The sequence below is a fragment of the Grammomys surdaster genome, unplaced genomic scaffold, assembly GCF_004785775.1.
Source record: "Grammomys surdaster isolate TR1022 unplaced genomic scaffold, NIH_TR_1.0 126398, whole genome shotgun sequence".
NCBI classification, from domain to species: domain Eukaryota; kingdom Metazoa; phylum Chordata; class Mammalia; order Rodentia; family Muridae; genus Grammomys; species Grammomys surdaster.
The window spans coordinates 3,362,308-3,383,735 of NW_021621192.1; the positions used below are offsets into that span (position 1 = coordinate 3,362,308).

Consider the following 21,428-nt stretch of genomic DNA (forward strand, 5'->3'; position numbering starts at 1 on the left):
ACAACAGCACATATATACTATTGACTTAAAGCAACATTGTAAGGGGTGTGGATAAAGTTCAGGGGGCAGAATGCTTGCTCAGCAATGACAAAGGCCTCAGGTTTAATTTACAGTACCAAAGGTGGGAGTGTGAAGCAAAAAGAAAATAACACCTCAGCAACCAAGACAGTGTATTGGTAAAGGAACAAATATCAGAACAGATATCAGAACAAATATCAGAACAAATATCAGAACAGACAGCTGGACAGTAGTGGGCGATTTCAGGGAGACTGAAAGGGACTAGACGGGGTGAGACCCCGTCAAGAGTCACTTAAAATGAGCATTTTTATTTATTTTCTTTAAAATAAAGAAACCTTAAGCAAATACTATGGACTGTAACAAGCACCATAGAATTAACATTAACACAAGGGAAGAAGGAAAGGAGAGGAAAGGGAGGAGCAAAAGAAGGAGAGAGAAAATAATCAGTAAATCCATTTCTTCTGTAGCTAGAAGAAATGTTTGCCCTATTGTTTTGTGCTTTTCACTTTAAAAAAAAATTAACAGACTATTTTAAAAGCAGTTTTATGTTTATAGAAATTTATGCAGAAATGACACTCTACACGTCTTCCTAATTAACATCTTGCAGTGGTGTGGTGCGTTTGTTTGACCAACTGATAACTGTGTCTTGTTGTATATAACTTACATTAGTGCAGTTTTTGTTTTTAAGTCCTTTGACCTTTGACAGATGAGTAATGTCATGTATCCACAATTATAGTATAACATAATGATATTTAGTAATGTAAGTAGTACATTAATTCATTTATCCCTTCTTCCTTCTGGGGTCATGGTAACACTGACCTCTTTACTACACTCATACATAGGCTTATCTTTTCCAAATAATCATATTGGTAGACGAATACAATCTATAATTTTTCACACTGGAAGCTTTCACTTAATTATATGCATTTATGTCCATGTCTTCTTTTTTAATTTCTTTTTAAAATTTTAACTTATAAATTAGCCATACTAAGAGGGTAAAGTAATAACTCATAAAATAGTTATACCAATATAATACAATAAAACCATTTTAAAATTATGAACTGTTGACTTCTGGAACTTTGTATATAATCGTTATAGAATATGGCTGAGTGCAGAGATCTTACACTAGAACCTTGAATGGGGGAGACTGTCATTATAGGTTAGGCTTTTAAGACTGAGTGGCAGACACCAAACTTGTAGGGATCCAACTGACAGAGATTTGGACAGCTGGACTAATAAAATTACTCTTTTAAATTTAGTGACTGCTTTTTATTTGTTATTTGTTTGTTTGAGACAGATTATTTCTATGTAGTCCTGGCTCTCCTGGAGCTCGCTATGTGAACCAGGCTAACCTTGAATTCACAGATATCCACCTGCCTCTGCCTCCTGAGTGCTGAGATTAAAGGAGTGTGCCACTACCGCCCTTAGAACTGTGTTTTAAAAACTGAAATATTTGGGACCATCCCACAGGCCTTCTTTTTGTTGTTGCTTTGGTGAGATAGGATATTGGCTGGGGAGATAGCTCCATGCATAAAATGCTGGCCAAGCAAATATGAGAAGTTTGAATCCCCAGAACTCACACAAAGAAGGATGTTGTAGCAATATGTAGCCCCAGTATTCCCACAGAGAGATAGGAGGCAGAGACAGAACAATCCCAAGACACTCACAGGCCATCTCCCTACCCAAAGTCCTGGGTCCCTGTTCTGTTGCCTTCATTTTCTCCATCTGTAGTCACAGACCAAGTTCCAGCTGTTGAAGGGAGAGAAGGAGGGAACTACAAAGGGATAGACCTCATGGAGGAAATGGTAGAGACAGAGAGAAGGACATTCTAGTAGGAGATGATAATACAGATATACTCATTGTTCTGTTTCTTCAAGTTTCTTCTTGGTGCCATGAATTAAGTCCCAAGGAGCAGCAACTTTAATGCACAAGGCTCAAATACCAAGGACTGGCAACCAAAGCTATCCTCTGACACTGGAAGGCTTAGTTCTTTTTTTTTTTATTGGATATTTTATTCATTTACAATACAGATGTTATCCCCTTTCCCCATTTCTCCTCCCAAAAACCCCCTATCCCTTCCCCCTCCTCCTTTATGCTTTTATAACATGTTGATTACATGCATGTATTAAGGTAAGTTCTAGGTTGAGGGTCTAGCAATACAAGAGATGCAAATAGTCAAGGAACAAGCAATACAATAAACACAAATAGTCAAAGAAAAAGCAAGGCATTAAACCCAATTACATGAATACACTCCTGTGATCACTGTTTCCAAGGGCTTATCGGGATGACCAAAGTATCTGAGCCTACTTCCCTGTTCTAGTCCAAGGTCATTTTCACGTCTGAAGCCTACTTCCTTGTTTTAGCCTAAAATTTAGATTCCTGTCTGAAATTACTTCTTTGTTCTAACCTAATATTTAGATTCCTGCCTGACATTACTTCTTTGTTCTAGCCTGAGATTGAGATTCTTACCTGATATTACTTCTTTGTTCTAGCCTAATGTCAGATTCCTGCCTGAAGCCTACTTCCTTGTCCTTGGCCAATGTCATCCTTCCAAGCAGCCCATTTCCTTGTCCTTGGCCCATGTCAGATTCTTGCCAAGCAGCCCCAAAGGCTCTCCACCTCTACCGCTTTTTTATTTCGTTAACAAGACTGAGCCTGTATTAGGTCATTATGAAAAGAATGCCTTCCTTATCTGTAATGGAATATGCATTATAAAAAGCAATGCACTTCTGTCTTAGGTTGGTAAGGCGCTGTGCAGAATCTTACCCATTCTTGGCTTGCCAGCCTGTTAATTTAATAACTTTGTCTGGGAGTCCATTTTCAGGTTCAAGCCATGTACTTTGGCTGCTAACATGTTGATGTTGAAGAAAAACTTTAACACAATGGGCAGGAATAAAAGTATACTCAGGACAAAAATGGCTAGCATGATCAAGCTATAGATGCCATTTTTGAAGCTTGACCAAAATAGAAATACTGACCTTAGGCCATGGGTAATTTTAGCTGCAGTATCTACTGCATCAACACTCAGCAGAGCAGCATTCTTGAAATTTATAAACTCCCTATGTATTGTTAAAACACCCTGAGAGGTGTTAGAATTATGCCAAATATACTGCACATGTCATTAAACTTCTTCCTAATTATAATGATTACCACTGTAGATTGTAGAACTAACATGAATCCAATGGTATTTGGCATGTCACTCAAGATGGCTCCTTACCTTTAAATTCTGAATCTCCTTCCTGTAATTTGAATAGGATAAAGAGCATCAATCCATTCTTCCAAACACCTATCTAAATTCTCTGGTATATTCAACACTTTAGTAACATTTTTTGCTAAGTGATTAACAAAAGTAGCTGTCTTAACTTCTTGTATCACAGCAATTGCAGAAGCAATGGTGCTAGCAATTAATGTGATTAAAGCTGCTATACCAGCAATAATCAAGCCCACTTCCCTCTTGCTTCTGCTTAAAGCCTGACTCATTTCTTTCAGTACTTGTAAGCTATTTTTAGAATACCAAGGTTCTGTGATACTCTGGGCACTAAAACAAATGCTGGTTGATAGACCTCCATAACTGACATGCCAGATTTCAAAACACAAACACAATTAGAAGGTGTACAATCAATGCAACTTACATTAAGTACTGTAGAAGAAACAAAAGTATTTTTTAACTTGACAATTAAAAGAGTGCTAACACCTGTTTGAAATCCAGATCCTGCCCCAACTTTATCTCTTGCTAACATAACATCATAGAGAACTGCAGCTAATTTCCATATGTGTCTCTGAATATGTCCAGAACCAGATTTCCAAATGAAGAGTGTTATTTCCAATATTGGATTGATTTCTAGTGCAGTCCATGATAACTGGTCATATTTAATAACAATATAAGAGGCATTATAATTTCTCTTTTTGATTCTCTGTTCTATAAGGTCTAAGAACTTGAGGCAAGGTAGCTTGTCCCATTAGGAGTATAGGTAAGCAATGGTGGGTCGGGAACTTATGTCAAATACAGCTTACCAGTCACCATTGTCAGTGCACTCAGCAAGCTCACAGGTCAGCATCATTCTTTGTCCTGGCGTTGCTCTGGTGGCCACCATGTTCCTTCAGCATACTGAAAAAAAAAAAAAACAACAAGCATGCCCTCTTCCCCATATTTAATACCTGATCAGGTTCTTGCCTTATGCCAGTAAGTAGATCCTTCCCTTTCACCTATGCATAAGTATGCCTAGTTGTAGAGTGCCATAGATCCTCAGTAGAAAGTTCCTTGGCATCCAAATAAAAAAAAAACTTTAAAATACAAAATATGATTTAAATAAAATTGTGATGTACAGGAGTATATCTCTCCCTTTTTTATTTTATGAAGATACTGTTTTAAAGTTCCCTGGGCCCATTCCACAGTCTCTTGTCCTTGACAGTTATAAGGAATCCCCGTAATATGGGTTATGTTAAATTGCTGCTAAAGAGTCTCAAATGGCCATAGCCAGTTCCATTATTTGTTTGGTTGGTTTTTTCTTTCTTTTTTTTTTTTTATTATTGGATACTTTGTTTATCTACATTTCAGATATTATCTCCTTTTCCCATTCCCCACACCCAGAAACTGCTTAACCCATCCTCCCTCTTCCTATACCTATGAGGGTGTGCCCCCACCCACCCACCCACTGTTACCTCCCTCCCTCGAATTTCCCCTCACTGGGGCATCCAGCCTTCAAGGGACCAAGGCTGTCCTCTCCCACTGATGCCCAACAAGTCCATCTGCCTCTGCAATACAGTTAGAGACATGGGTCCCTCCATGTGTGTTCCCAGCCTAGCTGTTTAGACCCATGGAGCTCTAGTTGGTTGGTATTGTTGCTCTTTCCATGGGATCACAAGCACCTTCAACTCCTTTAGTCTTCTAACTTCTCCACTGGGAACCCTGTGGTCAGTTTGATGATTAGCCGTGAGCATCTGCTTTTGTATATGTCAGGTTCTGGCAGTGCCTCTCAGGAGACAGGTATATCAGGCCCCTATCAGCATGAACTTCTGGACATCCACAACAGTGTTTGCATACGGTGATTGCATCTGGGAGGGATCTCCAGGTGAGGCAGTCTCTGGATGTTCTCTCCTCCAGTTTCTGCTCCACACATTAGCTCATATTTGCTCCTGTGAGTATTTTGTTACTCCTTCTAAGGACCAAAGCACTCCCACTTTGGTCTTTCTTCTTCTTGGGCTTCACATGGTCTGTGAGTCTTGGGTATTGTGAGATTTTGGGCTAATAACCATTTATCAATGCATGCATACCATGTGTGTTCTTTTGTGATTGGGTTACCTCACTCAGGATGATATTTTCTAGTTCCATCCATTTACCTAAGAATTTCTCGAATTCATTGTTTTTAATAGCTGAGTAATACTCCATTGTGTAAATGTACCACATTTTTTGTATCCATTCCTCTGTTGAAGGATATCTGGGTTCTTTCCAGCTTCTGGCTATTACAAATAAGCCTGCTATGAACATAGTGGAGCATGTGTCCTTATTATATGTTGGAGCATCTTCTGGGTATATACCCAGGACAGGTATAGCTGGGTCCTCAGGTAATGCTATGTCCAATTTTCTGAGGAACCACCAGACTGGTTTCCAGAGTGGTTGTACCATCCTGCAATCCCACCAACAATGGAGGAATGTTCCTCTTTCTCCACATCCTCGCCAGCATCTGCTATTACCTGAGTTTTTGATCTCAGCCACTCTGACTGGTGTGAAGTGGAATCTCAGGGTTGTTTTGATTTGCATTTCCCTGATGAATAAAGATGTTGAACATTTCTTTAGGTGCTTCACAGCCATTCAATATTCCTCAGTTGAAAATTCTTTGTTGAGCTCTGTACCCCATTTTTAATAGGGTTATTTGATTGCCTAGAGTCTTAATTTTTGGGGGGGTTCTTTTTAAATTTTGGATATTAGCCCTCTATCAGATGTAGGATTGATAAGATCTTTTCTCAATCTATGGGTGGCTGTTTTGTCCTATTGACAGTGTCCATTGCCTTACAGAAGTGCTGCAATTTTATGAGGTCCCATTTGTCAATTCTTGATCTTAGAGCATAAGCCATTGGTGTCCTGTTCAGGAACTTTTTCCCTGTACCCATGTTTTCGAGGCTCTTCCCCACCTTCTCTTCTATTAGTTTCAGTATGTCTGGTTTTATATGAAGGTCCTTGATCCCCTTGAACTTGAGTTATGTACAAGGAGATAAAAATGGATCAATTTGCATTTTCCTACATACTGACCTCCTGTTCAACCAGCACTACCTATTGAAAATGCTCTCTTTTTTCCTCTTCATGGTTTTAGCTCCTTTGTTAAAGATCAAGTGGAAGAAAAAAAAAGAAAGAAAGAAAGCTGGGCAGTGGTGGCACACGCCTTTAATTCCAGCACTTGGGAGGCAGAGGCAGGCAGATTTCTGAGTTCGAGGCCAGCCTGGTCTACAGAGTGAGTTCCAGGACAGCCAGGGCTACACAGAGAAACCCTGTCTCGAAAAACCAAAAAAAAAAAAAAAAAAGGTCAAGTAACTATAGATATGTGGGTTTATTTCTGGATCTTGTATTCTATTCCATTGATCTTCTTTCCTATCCCTATACCAATATCATGCAGTTTTTATCACTACTGCTTTGTAGTACAGGTTGAGGTCAGGGACGGTGATTTCCCCAAATGTTCTTTTATTGTTGAGAATAGTTTTCGCTATCCTGGGTTTTTGTTATTCCAAATGAATTTGAGAATTGTTCTTTCTATCTCTGTGAATTGAATTCCAACTCAATTCTTCACAGATATAGAGAGCGCTTAGTTCTTCTTTTCATTGAATAATCTTGCATCATCAGCACATACTGCCTTTCTTACGTATTTGCACACAATGAAAGACATCAAGGTGGTTCCCAAGTGTTGGCAGCCGTGAAACAAAACAGTTAATAATAATCATATTCAGGTTTTCAAGTGGATAAAAGTTCCCAATTTGTTTGAGTAAATGTCTGTGAGCACAAATCTGGATCATAGAGGGTGAAGCTGCCAACCTGTATTCCGAAGCAGCTGCATGGTGATGAGAGATTCTTGTTGCTTCACAGACAGTATTTTACATTGTTAGCATTTTGGATTTAGCATATTTAAATAAGTGCATGCTAGCATAACATTGTTTTTCTCCATTGTTATCCCCCATTGAGCATCTTTTTTTATGTTATTTGTGATCTGTATATTTTCTTTGATGAAATGGATGTTCAAGTATTACTCAGTTTCTACTACTCAGTTACTTTTCTGTTGTTGAATCCCAAATTTCTTTAAATATTTTAGAGATAAAATCTTTGTTGGATTTTTTTTGCAAGCATTTTTTTCTCTGTGGCATACCATCCATTCTTTTAGTAGTTTTGCATAGGCAGTATTTCCTTTTAATGACATCTGGCCCACATACTTTGATTCGTGGATTGTTCTCTTGGTATTTGTATTATTGGGATTGTTTAAAGGAGAAACATATAGTTTGTAATTAAAGGGGAAAATACATTACACTGGATTAGTGAGTGAGAGCTCAAAAATTCAAATGCCCATTCACATGCTGCAGAGACAAAGCATCAGTGCCTATTCAGTCTAAGAAGATGTGAACTTCAGAGCGAGAAGGATCAGTGATGTAGTTTGAGTCCTCAGGGGAGGCTTTGGGTGAGTTTGTTCTGGACAGATGGAGATGCTGGAGTTGAACACCACAGGCGACAGCTACAGAATGGGCACAACTGCTCAGGAAGAACAACGCTTGTGCTTGCTAACAAGCTTCCTTTTTTATTTCAATCTAGAAATAGATCCATACACTGCACATTGGCTGCTTATGAATGTTAACTAGATGCAAAGTGTCCTGGGAAGTACAGCCTTTGCTTGTCATGGTTGAACACTGAAATGAGAGTTACATCCTGAGACATAAGTAATCAAGACAAGAGTAACTTATGTCCTTGTCTCTACTAGAACGCGTATTTCCTTAGTTTTCTTTCTTTCTTTGTACGTCATTGAGTTTGTTACCATATTGTGTATGGAATCTAGGGTCTGAAATACAGATAAGCAAGTACTCTATGACTGTACTATATCCCAAGCCCCTTACTTGTTTTTTATATTTTGAGACAGGATCTCACTAAGTTTGCCAAGCTGATTCCTAATTCACTCGGTATCTGAACTCAGCTTTTTGTTTTTGTGCTGGCTAGTTATTTTGTCAACTTGACACAAACCTAGACATACCCTGGAAGAGAAAATCTCAGTTGATGAATTACCTCCATCAGACTGGCTTGTATGCATATCTGTGAGGCAATTTTTTGAATATTTTATTTATTTACATTTCAAATGGTTTCCCCTCCACAAACCCCCTATCCCCCTGTATCTTTAAGGGTGCTTCCTCACCCACCCACCCACCTCCACCTCACCACACTGGCATTTCCCTACACTGGGGCATCAAATCTTCACAAGACCAAGGGCCTCTCCTCCCACTGATGCCCAATAAGATCATCCTTGAGGCAATTTTTTTTTAATTAATGATTGATGTTGTAGGGCTAAGCCCACTGTGGGAGGTACCACCCCTGGGTAGGTGGTACTGACATGTATTAAAAAAGCAGGTTGAGCAGGACATAGAAAGCAAAGCATTAAGTTTCTCCATGATTCCTGCCTCTGTTTTCCATGAGTCCCTGCCCTGACTTCCCTCAATAATCAACTGTGACTGAGATGTGTAAGCTAAATAATACATTCCTTCCCAAGTGGTGTTTGGCCCTGGAATTTATTATAGTAATAGAAAACCAAGACAGTTTGGATTTTTTGGTTCTTATTAATACTGTTTGTTGATTTTTTTTTGGGAGGTGGGGCTGAGGTTGAATTTATAGCCTTATGCATGCTGGGCATGCACTCTACCACTGACTTATGCACTCTAGTCCTACCTGCCTGTTTGTTTGTCTTATATTCTGTTCTGAGAAAGGCTCTTGCTGCTAAGTCGCACAGACTGCCCTTGAATTTGCAACTCTCCTGCTTCGGCCTCCTACATAGCTGAGATTAGAAACCTGAGCTCAAAGCTAGGGCAAGTTGATTTACCTGTGTACATCTGTACAGGACAATGCATTGGTTATCCACTACGTCTTGAATTTGTCTGTGAACAGAAGTAAGTGGGAAAAAGTTGTAAGCATTGTGTGTGTAAGACTGAGTAGGAAATCATATTCAGAGTGCCAAGACCTGAACATTTACGGTGTTGGATGGAGCTGTTTGAACTTCTACTGAACTTTTCTAAAGGTTAAGCATCTTACAGAACAACAAGTGTGTTTAAATTACTTTATCACTATTTACACCAATCAGAGAAGAGTATTGTCCTTATTTTTTCCTAAGAATTGTCACAGTTGAGTAATCTAAACATAATTACTCAGTATTTGGAAACATTGGTATTTGATCCTAAGAACAGATTAGGTAGCTGTTAGAACTTATTGTGTAATTCTCTGCTACTCTTCAAATATTTTACTGTGTTTATTTGTGTGTGGGTGTCTGTGTGTGGGTGTGCCACAGTGCATGTGGGAATACTGGAGGGCAACCTGCAGGAGTCAGTTCTTTTCACTGACCTTGTGGGTACCAGGAATAAACTCAGGTCAAAAGCCTTGGCCACAGGGACGTTTACCTGCTGAATCTTCTCTCCAGCTCCTTCTTCCCCCCTCCCACCCACCCCCACCCCATGCAGTAGATAATCAGAAATTATTCTTCTTAATTTGAAGTAACTTTGTACCCACAGACAAGTCTTTATCCCAATTCATCTCTCTTTCCTTCCTTCTAAAGCCTTTAGTAGACTCTATTCTGTCTACTCTCTACTGCTATGGGCGTCATCTTCGGTGTACTCCACAAATAAGTGAAATCATAAGGTATTTTTCTTTTTATGTCTACCCTGCTTCTTGAATCATGAAATCTTATGGGTTCATCCATGTCATTGAAAATGACTGGATTATCTTTTCTAGCTGAGTATTATTCAAGATACATATACATATATACATACACATATACATTATACATATACATATATATAATATACACACATATACATATATATAATATACACACACATTTTTCATCTATTTTATTTATCTATTTGAATATGTATGCCAGTATGTACACATAAATGTAAATGCTCATAGAGACCCAAGAGAGTCCGATCCCCTGGAACTGGAATTATGGGTGATTATGAGCTATCTGCTGTGGGATGTGAGAATTGAACTCTGGTCCTCTGTGAGAACAGAGAGCACTCTTAGCTGCTGAACCATTTCTTCAGCCCCATCTTTATCCATTCATATGTTGAAGGCTACTTAGGTTGATTTCATGTCTGGGCTACTGTGAACAGGGCAGCAGTCAACCTGAATGAACATATCTCTTTAACATACTTATTTTTACTTTATTTTATTACTTATATTTGCTTTATTTCACTTCTTTTGAAAATACACGTAGTGTGGGATTAGTGGATCATATAGCCACATGGCTTTTTGTGATGTCCATGCTAATTTACATTCCTGTCAATAATACATAAGGGTTCCCCTTAGGTCACTATCTGTCAGGATGCTGCCCTTGCCCTGGGTCATCTTTCACTTCATTGCTTTTCAATGACATTTTTGACTATATACCCTTCTATGATAGAACCTTGTCCCCATTTTAAGTGTGCCAGCATCTTAATTCTCACATAACCTGTGACCAACCTGTTAGTAAGGAATACATAGTTCTTCAGTGTTGCTATTTTCACCTCTCTGGGATCAGTAGGAGCTGTGTCTATTACCTAGTAGGTACCCTGACTACCTGGGATGCTATTGTGCAATACAGGCAGTGGGTAGGATAGTGTTCCATATTCTTTGAGCCATAAGTGCCGACCTATAGTAGTTTTTGTTTCTTTATTCCTATAGCTTCAGTGCATCTATGACTCAATCCTGACACCTGTGGCAATCTTCTTATTGAGGCACTGCACATTAGGAACTGATTTATCTCTTCAGAACTTCCAGCATACAATTAAATATCATTATTGTAATTATTTTTTGTCTTCTACTTGTTATGTTCTGAAAGAGAGTTTGTGTGACCCACAGAGCAGGTAGCACATGGCTCAGGCTAGGATCCTGGTAGGTGGGAAGTAGGCTGTTCACAAGGGTGTGTTTCTTGGCTTTAACTGCACTATGACACAATGTGAAACTGAACTGCTTAACTTCATGCTGGAATGACAAGCACATAAGCTTACCGTCAAAGCAACAGGAGGAGGCAGCATTAGATATAGAAGCATTCAGCAGCTGCTTTTCTCTTTCGACTCTGGAGCCATTCATTATATGTTCTGGGGAGAAGAAAATTGGTTTGCACTTGACTTTGAGCACAGGGTTAAGGTAAGGATAGTTTAAGAAAATTTCTACAAAGCAGTTTACATTGGGGAGGTGGAGTACTGTTATGGAATGATGAATGATCGAGAAATTTCAGAGCTACATATGCCTGCATCACTTTCTTTGAATGAGGACATCAGCAAAGTGAACTTCAAGACATAGTCAAGTTCGTGTGTGTGTGTGTGTGTGTGTGTGTGTGTGTGTGTGTGTGTGTGAATTAGAAGTTACAAATCGGGCTGGAGAGATGACTCAGTGGTTGAGAGCACTGACTGCTCTTCCAGAAGTTCTGAGTTCAATTCCCAGCAACCACATGGTGGCTCACAACTATCTGTCATGGGATCCTTTACCCTCTTCTGGTGTGTCTGAAGACAGCTACAGTGTGCTCACATACGTAAAATAAATAAATAAATATTTTTTTTAAAAAGTTACAAATGCGTCCTGAAATATGGATAACTAAGACATGAATATTTTTTCTTTTCTTTCTCTTTTCTTTCTTTCTTTTTTCTGGTTATGGCTCAAGAAAAAAATTGTAGTTTATCTTAGGTCTTATAAAAATATTTTTTATATATTGAAATGAACTGTGATTCCACCAAGAAAACTGTTAAATCCCTTACTCTTGGCTGAGTTTCTTCTCTTCTTTCTATTCACAGGGAAAGTCTGTGGTTTGTGTGGCTGTCACACATGTGCTTTACAATAGAACATTATCTCTTCAGTACTAGAGTTTAAAAACACTCTTTTTGGTGCTAAGTAAGTGGATGTGAGTAATGGTGTGTGTGTGTGTGTGTGTGTGTGTGTGTGTGTGTGTGTTGCCAATAAAAATGATCTAGTGGGAAATAAGGAGGGTGGTTGTTTTTGGTTTTTTGTTTGTTTGTTTATTTTGCTTGCTTTTCCTTCTTTTCAGCCAAAAGAATAGTATTTGGTGTTGCTATGATTAATAGGTCTTTTTGTATGGGAGAAGAATCTGAATTTTAGGATGAACTATATCTGTAGGGCAGTGATTGAACTTGCAGATAGAAGTGAAGATCAAGAGGAAGGCTCTTTTTATTTTCTGCCCCACTGATTACCACTGGCTAGCTGGCAAGTTCAACTGTGTGAGTGAGGAAGGACACCCAGTGTTTCTTGAAGAAGGTGCTTGTTTTGGAGGTTTAGAGCTCACCACACTCTGCTGTTGTACTAGGCTTTTACAAGGAACAACCAACATTAATAGGTATCTCCAGACCAGAAAACAGAAGATAGATGGTTTTATAAGTTAAAAGCCAAGAGAAGTATTTGAGGATATAGGCATTTTTCCTCTCCAACGTGAAAGTAAAGTGAAATTATTGCCATTTTAATCACTAGGAATGGCTGTGTGTCTTGGGTCCTTTTGCTAGGCAAATATGATTGATAGGTCTTTATTTTGCTAAGTCTTTTTAAAAAACAGCAGCATATGAATCATCAAGTTATTTTAGAAGAAAAGGACAGTGGCACTATAGCTAAAGTAGGAAGGACTCATTTCTTTGCCCTCTGTGATCATCTGAAATCCATTAAAAACATTTTGTGACTCTTCTTTTATTACATTCCTTATTACAGCCCAGGAATGTGGTAGAATGCAAAGGCTCACTTACTCTGGTCATGGAGGCAAGGCAGGAAGACTGTATGACCTAGAATTATACATTCAGGAAGGCTTGGATTTTAAAATTCCATGTGAACTATTACTTGCTTACTTGTATGTTAAGTATTTTCAGCAATTCTAAAGCTTGACAGCAGCTATAATATGCCCTTTATCCCCCTCTTTGGGACTATCTTACATTCCCAAATATGCTGGGGCCTCGAGATAATAGAACTGATCTAGGCTCTTTATTTCTGAAACTTCCTGATGTCTTCTTATGTAGGAAGACTTTCAAAGCACAGTGATGTAGTCATACAGATTAAAGAGAAGAACATGTCTTCTACAGCTAATCACAGAAAAGATTCATTAAAGGAACAATGCTTTGAGAAAGTGAGACAAGGAACCATCTCTGTTTGGCAGGATTGATCAAGCAGATCTCACTGAAGTGGCTAAGGAGAGTCACCTAAGTTTGGGACCATGGAGAGTTGATATTAATCATCTCAAGTGATACTTTTCAATAGCTAATTAATTTTTAGGAAAATAGTCACAGTCCAAGATGATTTTTATATTTTTGGGCAGGGGTGAATAGGAATGAATGTTGTTAACCAGTAGGTAATGAATCAAGTTTCTTTTTCACCTTAGGCAGATCGATAAAGCTGACTTGTTCTGTTTGGGGCATGTTGACTATGAGACGGCCTTTGAGACATCCGAGCAGAGATGTTTTGTGATGAAATGATCTTGTTTGTAAGGCGAGCTGAGGGAGTCCTGTCAATTTAGATGTTTACAGCATTAGATACTATCTAGGGTTAGAAGGAAATGACAGCATATGTTTATGATCTCCACTTTGAAGGAATTTATTCAAATACCATAGAAAAGATCCCAGGAACTTGCCCTGACAGTAACAGAAGAAAAGTTAGGAGCTATACACTTAGGAGTGGCAAAAATAATTCTGTAGAATTCCTTTTGTTTTTTTCATAGTCAGTATCCAAATAGAAATAGATATTCGTGTTATCTTTTAATTTTTATTTATTTAAACTTTTATTTTTGAGATTATTATGTAATTACAGCATTTCTCCTGTCCATTCGCTACCTCCAAACCCTTCCATATACCCTTTTCCACTTTCCTTCAAACTCAGGGCCTCTGTTTTCCACTAATTGTTCTTACATGCATATGTGTATATGTATAGACATTTATATTCTTAAAAATAACCTGTTCAATCCATATAATGTTTCTTGTGCATATGTTTTCAGGGTTAACCATTTGACACTGAACAACCAATTGCTGTGCTCTTCCCTGGGGATATCATCTTCTCTGCTCTCAGCTTCACTTAGTTGCCTCTGGTTCTCTGAGTAGGGCTGAGGTCCGGTGAACTTTTCTCTATCACTTCTGCACGTCCGTTGGTATTGTCTTTGTTCAATGCACATTCAAGCCGTCCTTCAGTCTTTCTATCTGTCACTTCTCTTTACCTTTTTGTTTTGTTTTGCATCAATTTCTTTTAAAAACATTTAAAAATGATATAGTTTCTGATATCATTGGGTTCATGTTACTTTTACATTATTTTTTTTAGTACAGTGGTTCACCTTCCTAATGCTGTGCCCCTTTAATACAGTGTTTTATGTTGTTGTGACCCCTCCCTACCATAAAATTATTTTGTTGCTACTTCATAACTATAATTTTACTACTGTTATGAATTGTAATGTAGCTATTTGACATTTCTGATAGTCTTTGGTGACCCCTGTGAATAGATCACTTGACCCCCAAATGGGGCGTGACCCACAGGTTGAGAACCACTGCGCTACTCATTTGCAGTAAAGGATAACATAAGCTGTTTGATAGTAAGATGAGTTAATTGTTTAGAAGTGGGTGCTATTATTGGTCCCATTTTACAAAGGTGGAAACCCAGACACTCAAAGTTTAAGTAACTTACCAAAAGCCACAGAGGTAACAAGTGATAAAGAAGTTTTCAGACCTACCCTCATTTTTAAAATTTTAGGATCAGTTTTAGTTGCTATTAGGGGGGTACAATGTGTGGAGGATGCACCATGATGCATTTGTGGGTTGTAGAATCACAAGAGTTGTAGGGTCCAACTCATGTTGTCAGGCTTGTGTGGCATTTGATTTTGCCCCTGAGCCATAGAGTCCTGCTCTCTCTCCGTTTTCATCCATTATTTTCACTAAATAATATTACGGGTTATTTGAAGACTGTATTTTTAATGTCTGCATAACTTCTTTAAGCATTCTTTTAATTCTTTGACTTATGTATTGTTTTTATTTGATCTTAAATTTGAAAAGTTTTAGTTTTAATCCAGAATCTTAAGTTTCTAGAAACTCCTAAAAACAAGTTTAATATATCAAGGAGGAAGAAAATGTTTCAAGATTGTTAAATCATACAAAACTCTTTTGTAAAAAAAAAAAAAGGAGGGGAAATGTATAGGTTGGGTGTATTTCTGTATTCTTCACAACAGTATTTCTCAATTTCGTATAGTTGTCTGAACCAGACAAACAGGCGGAATCAACAGCACATGAGGGGGGGGGGGGGCGGAAGGGGGGGGGGGGGGGGCGGGGGGGGGGGGTTAGGTTACTAAATGGGAGCTCATCGGAGAAGAAATTCATGTATCATTAAAGTCTCTATACTCTTTTTAGTAACAAAGAACTGCAATTAGATGTCCAAAACATGTTAAGTAAAGTGTATGGTCCTAACTACAGCACAGAGCGAGAAGTAGGGCCAGAACCTGTGCTTAGCACAGAGTGAGTGTTATATCCAGAACCTGTACTTAGACATATGTGATGTAGTCTGACTCTTGGGAGGTTTGGATGACTCCAGGGTGCCAGAAATGAGCATACACAGGATACAGTATGTGGGTCAGCTTCATGGATTTTTTTAGATCAACCCTTTAAGTCAGAGGGGAGTAACCCAAACTATGAGCCCCGGTATTCACTCAAAAAAAAAAAAACCATTAAGGATTCCAGTCTCCTATTCTAGGAATATCGTGAAATCCTCCTCGTGAGTTTGCTTGGATCCGACTCTGGGACATGCAGGATGATTTTGAACTGTACTTTCACTGTTATGTTAAAAGTACAATAAATATGCTTGAAAGAAGGGCTTCCCAAGTATTTAAAAACTCACATTATTCAAGACTGTTTTACACCCTTGACTGAATCCAGATTGTAATTCTGTTCCTTAGTTCGACTGTAGCAAGAATGTGAGCAAAATTTATGATGTGATTTGAGTTGGTGCCCCTCAGGCTCTGTTGTTCTAAAAGTAGACCTCAAAGTTTCAGTGGTCTACATTAATCAAGGGACACACACACACACTCATGCACACACGTGCATGCATGCATGCACATATATGCAGTATATGTGAGTCAGGCTGGTTGCCCATCTTTGTGTAATACACATGTCACACAAAAGTAGCTGAGGCAAGACAACTACGTCATTCAAGTAGACTCAAGTGACTTAGCTTGAAAGTGACACATGCCAGCTCCTTGCTTTTCAACTAGCCAGGAATACAAACACTGTTCAAATTCAGCTGAATGAGAAGCCTGGAAGATACACAGAAAAAGAGGAACATAGAAACATTTCATGAATCCTACCAGTCTTTAAAAAGTCTTGATCCTTGATCCTTCAAAATTATTTACTTAAAAATTTATAGGCAGTATCACCTCTTTTTAAAATTTTTAAACTTATTAAAATTTTAAACTTTTAAAACTTCTCCAAACTTCCATGTCATTTTCCTTTATGCTTAAAGGGCATGTATATGATATAGTACATACTGTATTTTGAAGAAATCAAAACTTATTGCTTATCAATTGTAAAATCTCTACAGGTCATTTAAATTCTCCAAACCCACTTCTCATCTGAAAATTGGATAGTGATTTCCTACCTATAGGTATATTTCAAAAACTAGGGTACAGATGACATGGTGCCTAATACATGATAAATTTCAAAGAAATGCAAGATTTTTGTTTTATTTTTAGTTAAATTGCCAATCTTATAGTAGGATCTACAATATACTCATAATTCTCACACAGCATTAGATTTGGTGGAGACAACAGATACTTTTGCTGAGTTTAAGTGAAATGTCTATTTCTTATACTTGTAGGTCATGGGGAGTTTCAGAGGTCATGCTCTCCCTGGGACTTTCTTCTTCCTCATGGGCTTTTGGTGGAGTACAAAGGCCATTCTGAAATCTGTCTACAAAAAGCAAACTCGGACCTGCTATGTTAATTCTAAAACATTATTACGTCGCACGGAGATTTGGGAAGGAGTTGTTGTAATTTTAATGGCTCTTACTGGTAAGTAGACCACTCATGGCAGTATTCTGTTTGCTCCTTTGGAGTATTTCATGAGCCAAACAAAACAAAAACAAAATTTAAAAACATTCAATTCAAAACTGAAATGTACAAAATGAATTTTGTATTACTATGTTGCTTAGTATTTAATCCAATTACAGTTTACAACTGTCGTAATCTTAGGAAAGTACATTTCATAATTATTCAAAAGCCTAAAATTAACAAGTTAGTATTTAAGTTGTATATGCAGTAAAGTGAATTTCCTTTCTATCAGTGGAAACCTATGAAATAGTTTGATACAAGTTGTTGTGATCTCTCAAAGAGTAAGCTCTAAGAAATTATTTTGTAAATTATACTTTACTTTATGATTTTGAAATGACTTACTTTATATTTTGTAAAATAACAAAACAGTTATGGGAAATCTCCAATAACAAATTGTTGGGTAGAGATGATACAGAGAATCAGGCCTGAAGGATATCTTGCTTCATGTATATCCGTCTTGTTTCTTGAGTTGGACAGAGTTCAGGTAACTTTTAACTTCAAAGTTTTCTCTTGTTATTGAACATTCTATAAAAAGGTTCTACATCTTTACAGTGCTGCTGTAGCTGCTCTTTTATAAAAGGTAATACTTATAATTTTCCCACTGATTCTTCTCATTCATGTCAATAGGATTTTGTTATGATCATCAAATTGCAAAATAACCATTTCCAAAGAAAAGACTTCTCTTTCCTATTCTAGAGGTTAACAAGGCAACATGTCTAAGAGAAAAAAAAAAACTATCTACACGAATAATTAACCATGAACCATCTCTATTATTCTTAGTTGGGGAAACAGCTAATTCTTTATGAATTTTGTCAGGAATCTGGGATTTTGAAATGGCTGCCTAAGCATGCAATATCTAGAAAGAAAGGAGTCATTCTTGATTAGACACATATTGGAAATCCAAACCCTCAAGTAGTGATTAAATTAGAACCAATCGTTGAATTGAAATTACCAGTGTTAAGGATATGAAACAGTTGCTTGAATCATTTGTCTATGTGTAGATGAAACTGGTTATCCAAACAAGCATCTAAACTGCTGAATCAAGTTTAAATCATTGTGGTTATGCGTTTGATGGAAAGCTCAGCAGGAAGAATCAGCATCATAAGGTTGGAGTAAGCAATGAGCACTTACTCCTGTGTCTTCTCACCTACAAGGTAAAGTTAAGGAGAGGATTCTAAAATGTGATATGTTCCTCCACAGGTGTATTTGGGGAACAGTTTACCTCAGGAGGACCCTCCTTGATCTTATATAAAGACGGCCAGTGGAACGAGATCCTGGAATGGCATCACACAACCATGTACCTCTTCTTTGGGCTACAGGGTATAACCCAAATCATATGTTTCACTACTAACGTACTTCCGCATTCCTTAAGCAAGTTAATGCTATCAAACGCCATCTTTGTGGAGGGTAAGTATGAGGGAAATACATTTTCTGATCTTTTTCTATCAGTGGGCATTGATATAGTATTTTATAACAACACATCTTTAGTTTCTTTGTGTCACCTTGATTGACAGGGCTATCTGTCTGGGCCATAGTTGAATGTATGTGTGTCTAGATAAGATACCTATAGTCTTCCTTCCTTACATCTTTACAGACTAATTTAGATCTGGGCAGACACAGTATCTCAAAAAACTTTATTTGCATTTCCTGTCTGGCTTAAAAAGTCAACTGCAATGGGCACTTGCCTGTCAGTTGTGGAGCCTATTATTCTTTTCACTGCTAACAGTGACAGAGGAACTCAGTGCAGTAGTGCATGAATTACTTGAAATGGAACATCAACTCACAATAGAAAATGTCTGCCAGCTTCTAATGAGCTTTTCAAAGGTCAGAAACCCTGCCAAAATATGGTACGTAGTATCTAAGAAACGACTGCCTAATTCTGAGAGGTTAATGAGAACCACAGGGTATTTCTTTCAGTTGATTTCTCAGATTATCCTGAGGGTGGTGGACGAAACAAGTGTTTGATAATTTGCGATAAAAGCAAGACTTTGACTTCACCTCATTCATCTGTACACTCACGTTAGTTATAGCTCTCCACTTCAGTCATGTTTATTATACATCATCCTGCACAGACAATGCTTTGGACAAAACTTGAAAATATTTTATGGTTTGTTAGAACACAAGACAAAGGTTGAGAGAAGGGAAAAGTGGGGGTAGCATTCAGAGATTCTCTTCCTAAGAGACAGTGTTTACTCTCCCCCAAAGCAAAAGTACATTGCTATGGAGATCAGTGGGGATTTGCTCTTTGGGACAAGTTTATGTTTGTATAAAATTCTATGGAGAGAGAATGGTGCAGTGGGAAGCCTTTGGCTTCATCAGAAAATATGTTTTGTCCCCTCAATTAGCATTTGTCTTCTACAACCACACACACGGTCGGGAAATGATTGACATTTTTTTACATGAACTTCTGGTCTTCATCACCATATTGGGGGGCGCAGTTGCCTTCATGGAGTTCCTCACAAAGAACAATACACTTCTGGAGCTCCTGCGGTCCAGTCTCATCCTATTACAAGGAACATGGTTCTGGCAGGTGAGTTGAGATTTCTAGCTAACAGACCCAGTGTCACTTATCTGCCATTTCTTATTGGTGAGGCATTTTTTTTAATACTTCTCTTCTGTGAGCATCAGAGAGGTGATGTTCTTGGAATAGCCTGGCAGTTCTAGTGAAGAACACTGTCAGAGTAGTTGAGGAGGAAGTAGGTCGTGTGGTCCTTCAAGATGCATCTACTTATCCTGTATGTCAAAAGGGGAAGCTGATGATTATGGTTGTAGGTGATTCCTTCTGCTAGAACAGCTGAGAGCCTGATGATCAAAGCTCAAAAACCGTATGAAAGGCAAAAGACAGAGATACAGCTCTGTGATGGTCACCATATGGGTTTTATGTTCATCTTATTTTATCTTTTTCCAGAAAATAATTATCACATGTTATATCTTGTAACAATTTCTAGGTGTGGTGGAAAAATCATGAAAATACAGCGTGGGAGGGATTTGGGAATAGGGAGGAGACCAGAAGGTGGGTGTAAGGGCAGGACCAGAGAGGGAAAGGGGAACAAGTCACGTGGTGTGAGTTAAGCAAACACCATAAAGGTGAGGATTTTGTGACCAGTGTGGGGCCAACAAGATGGCTCAGTGGTGAGCAGTACGCATTGCTTTTGGAGAAGATAAAGTCTTTGTTCTTAGCATAACTTCAACCCAAGCTGGTTTTTGTTTTTGTTTGTTTGTTTGTTTGTTTGTTTTTTTAAGACAGAGCTTCCAGTCAAGTTGACCCAGTGAGCTTAGGCTTTTGTGTATATTCTCTGCTCTGAGCATGTGGCAAAGACAGATAAGACAGAAAATGGCTGGAGAGATTTGAAAAAGGAATATGGAAAATCAAAGAGAAGTTTAAAAATAAAATTAAAAAAAAATAGAAAACATCCAATTATATTCAAGTAAAACAGACAAAAGGAGAGTATAAAATCTTTTGGGTCAAAAGTAAAACAGAAGTGCATGGTGGGAGCAGAGCTGAGCTGGTGGCCTGCTAATGCTAGTCCAGGGCAACTGTTGGGGTAAAGCCAGGCCTCTCGCACCACTTGACACTGGTGTATGTGTTATGTCTCTATGATCGTTTTCTTCAGATTAGTTTCTTGATGTCTGCAGAAGTTTTACATTACTGTATGGATTTGTTGAAATCTTATTTCACCTTTTCCTTTGTTGTGAGGCTGTCTTTCACTCCTTTTTCTCTATTTTGTTTTATATTTTTGTTTAGATGACAATTTCATTTGTTTTTAACATCTTATTGACAAAGCATGTTTTAGTATATAAACACATCTAGATATTATTTAGTGTTGTATTTGTAGTGTACTTACATCTTTAATTCATGAGTTCTTTGACTTACGTGGGGTTTTTCTGTTTTGTTTTAAGGCACTAAGGACCAAAAATATGGCCTCAAACTCAAGGGTATACTTCTCCTACCTGTCACTGACTTGTAGCTCTGTGTAGTAATACAATTTTAAGTTCCAGAGTGTATCTTTTCTAAACATCACTCATTTCCAGTTTAGTCATATTGTGATCAGAGAATGTGTTTTCTTTGAAGGGTGCAAACACTTCCTTTGGTTTGGAACAGACATCACTATGAATTCTGTGTTCTTGAAAGGGCAG

The 21,428-nt window shown here is 38.1% G+C and overlaps 1 protein-coding gene across 2 annotated transcripts in view; it reads left to right on the forward strand.

Annotated features, from left to right (window-relative positions):
* Positions 1-21,428, forward strand: part of LOC114614678 (transmembrane protein 45A-like) — a 79,666-nt gene that overhangs the window by 44,522 nt on the left and 13,716 nt on the right. For both annotated transcript variants that reach the window (XM_028760306.1, XM_028760305.1), the window contains exons 2-4: positions 17,060-17,252; positions 18,492-18,698; positions 19,637-19,821. In XM_028760306.1, coding sequence (XP_028616139.1) covers positions 17,063-17,252; positions 18,492-18,698; positions 19,637-19,821 — 582 coding nt within the window. In that variant the 5' untranslated portion in view covers positions 17,060-17,062. The remainder of the gene's footprint in view (positions 1-17,059; positions 17,253-18,491; positions 18,699-19,636; positions 19,822-21,428) is intronic.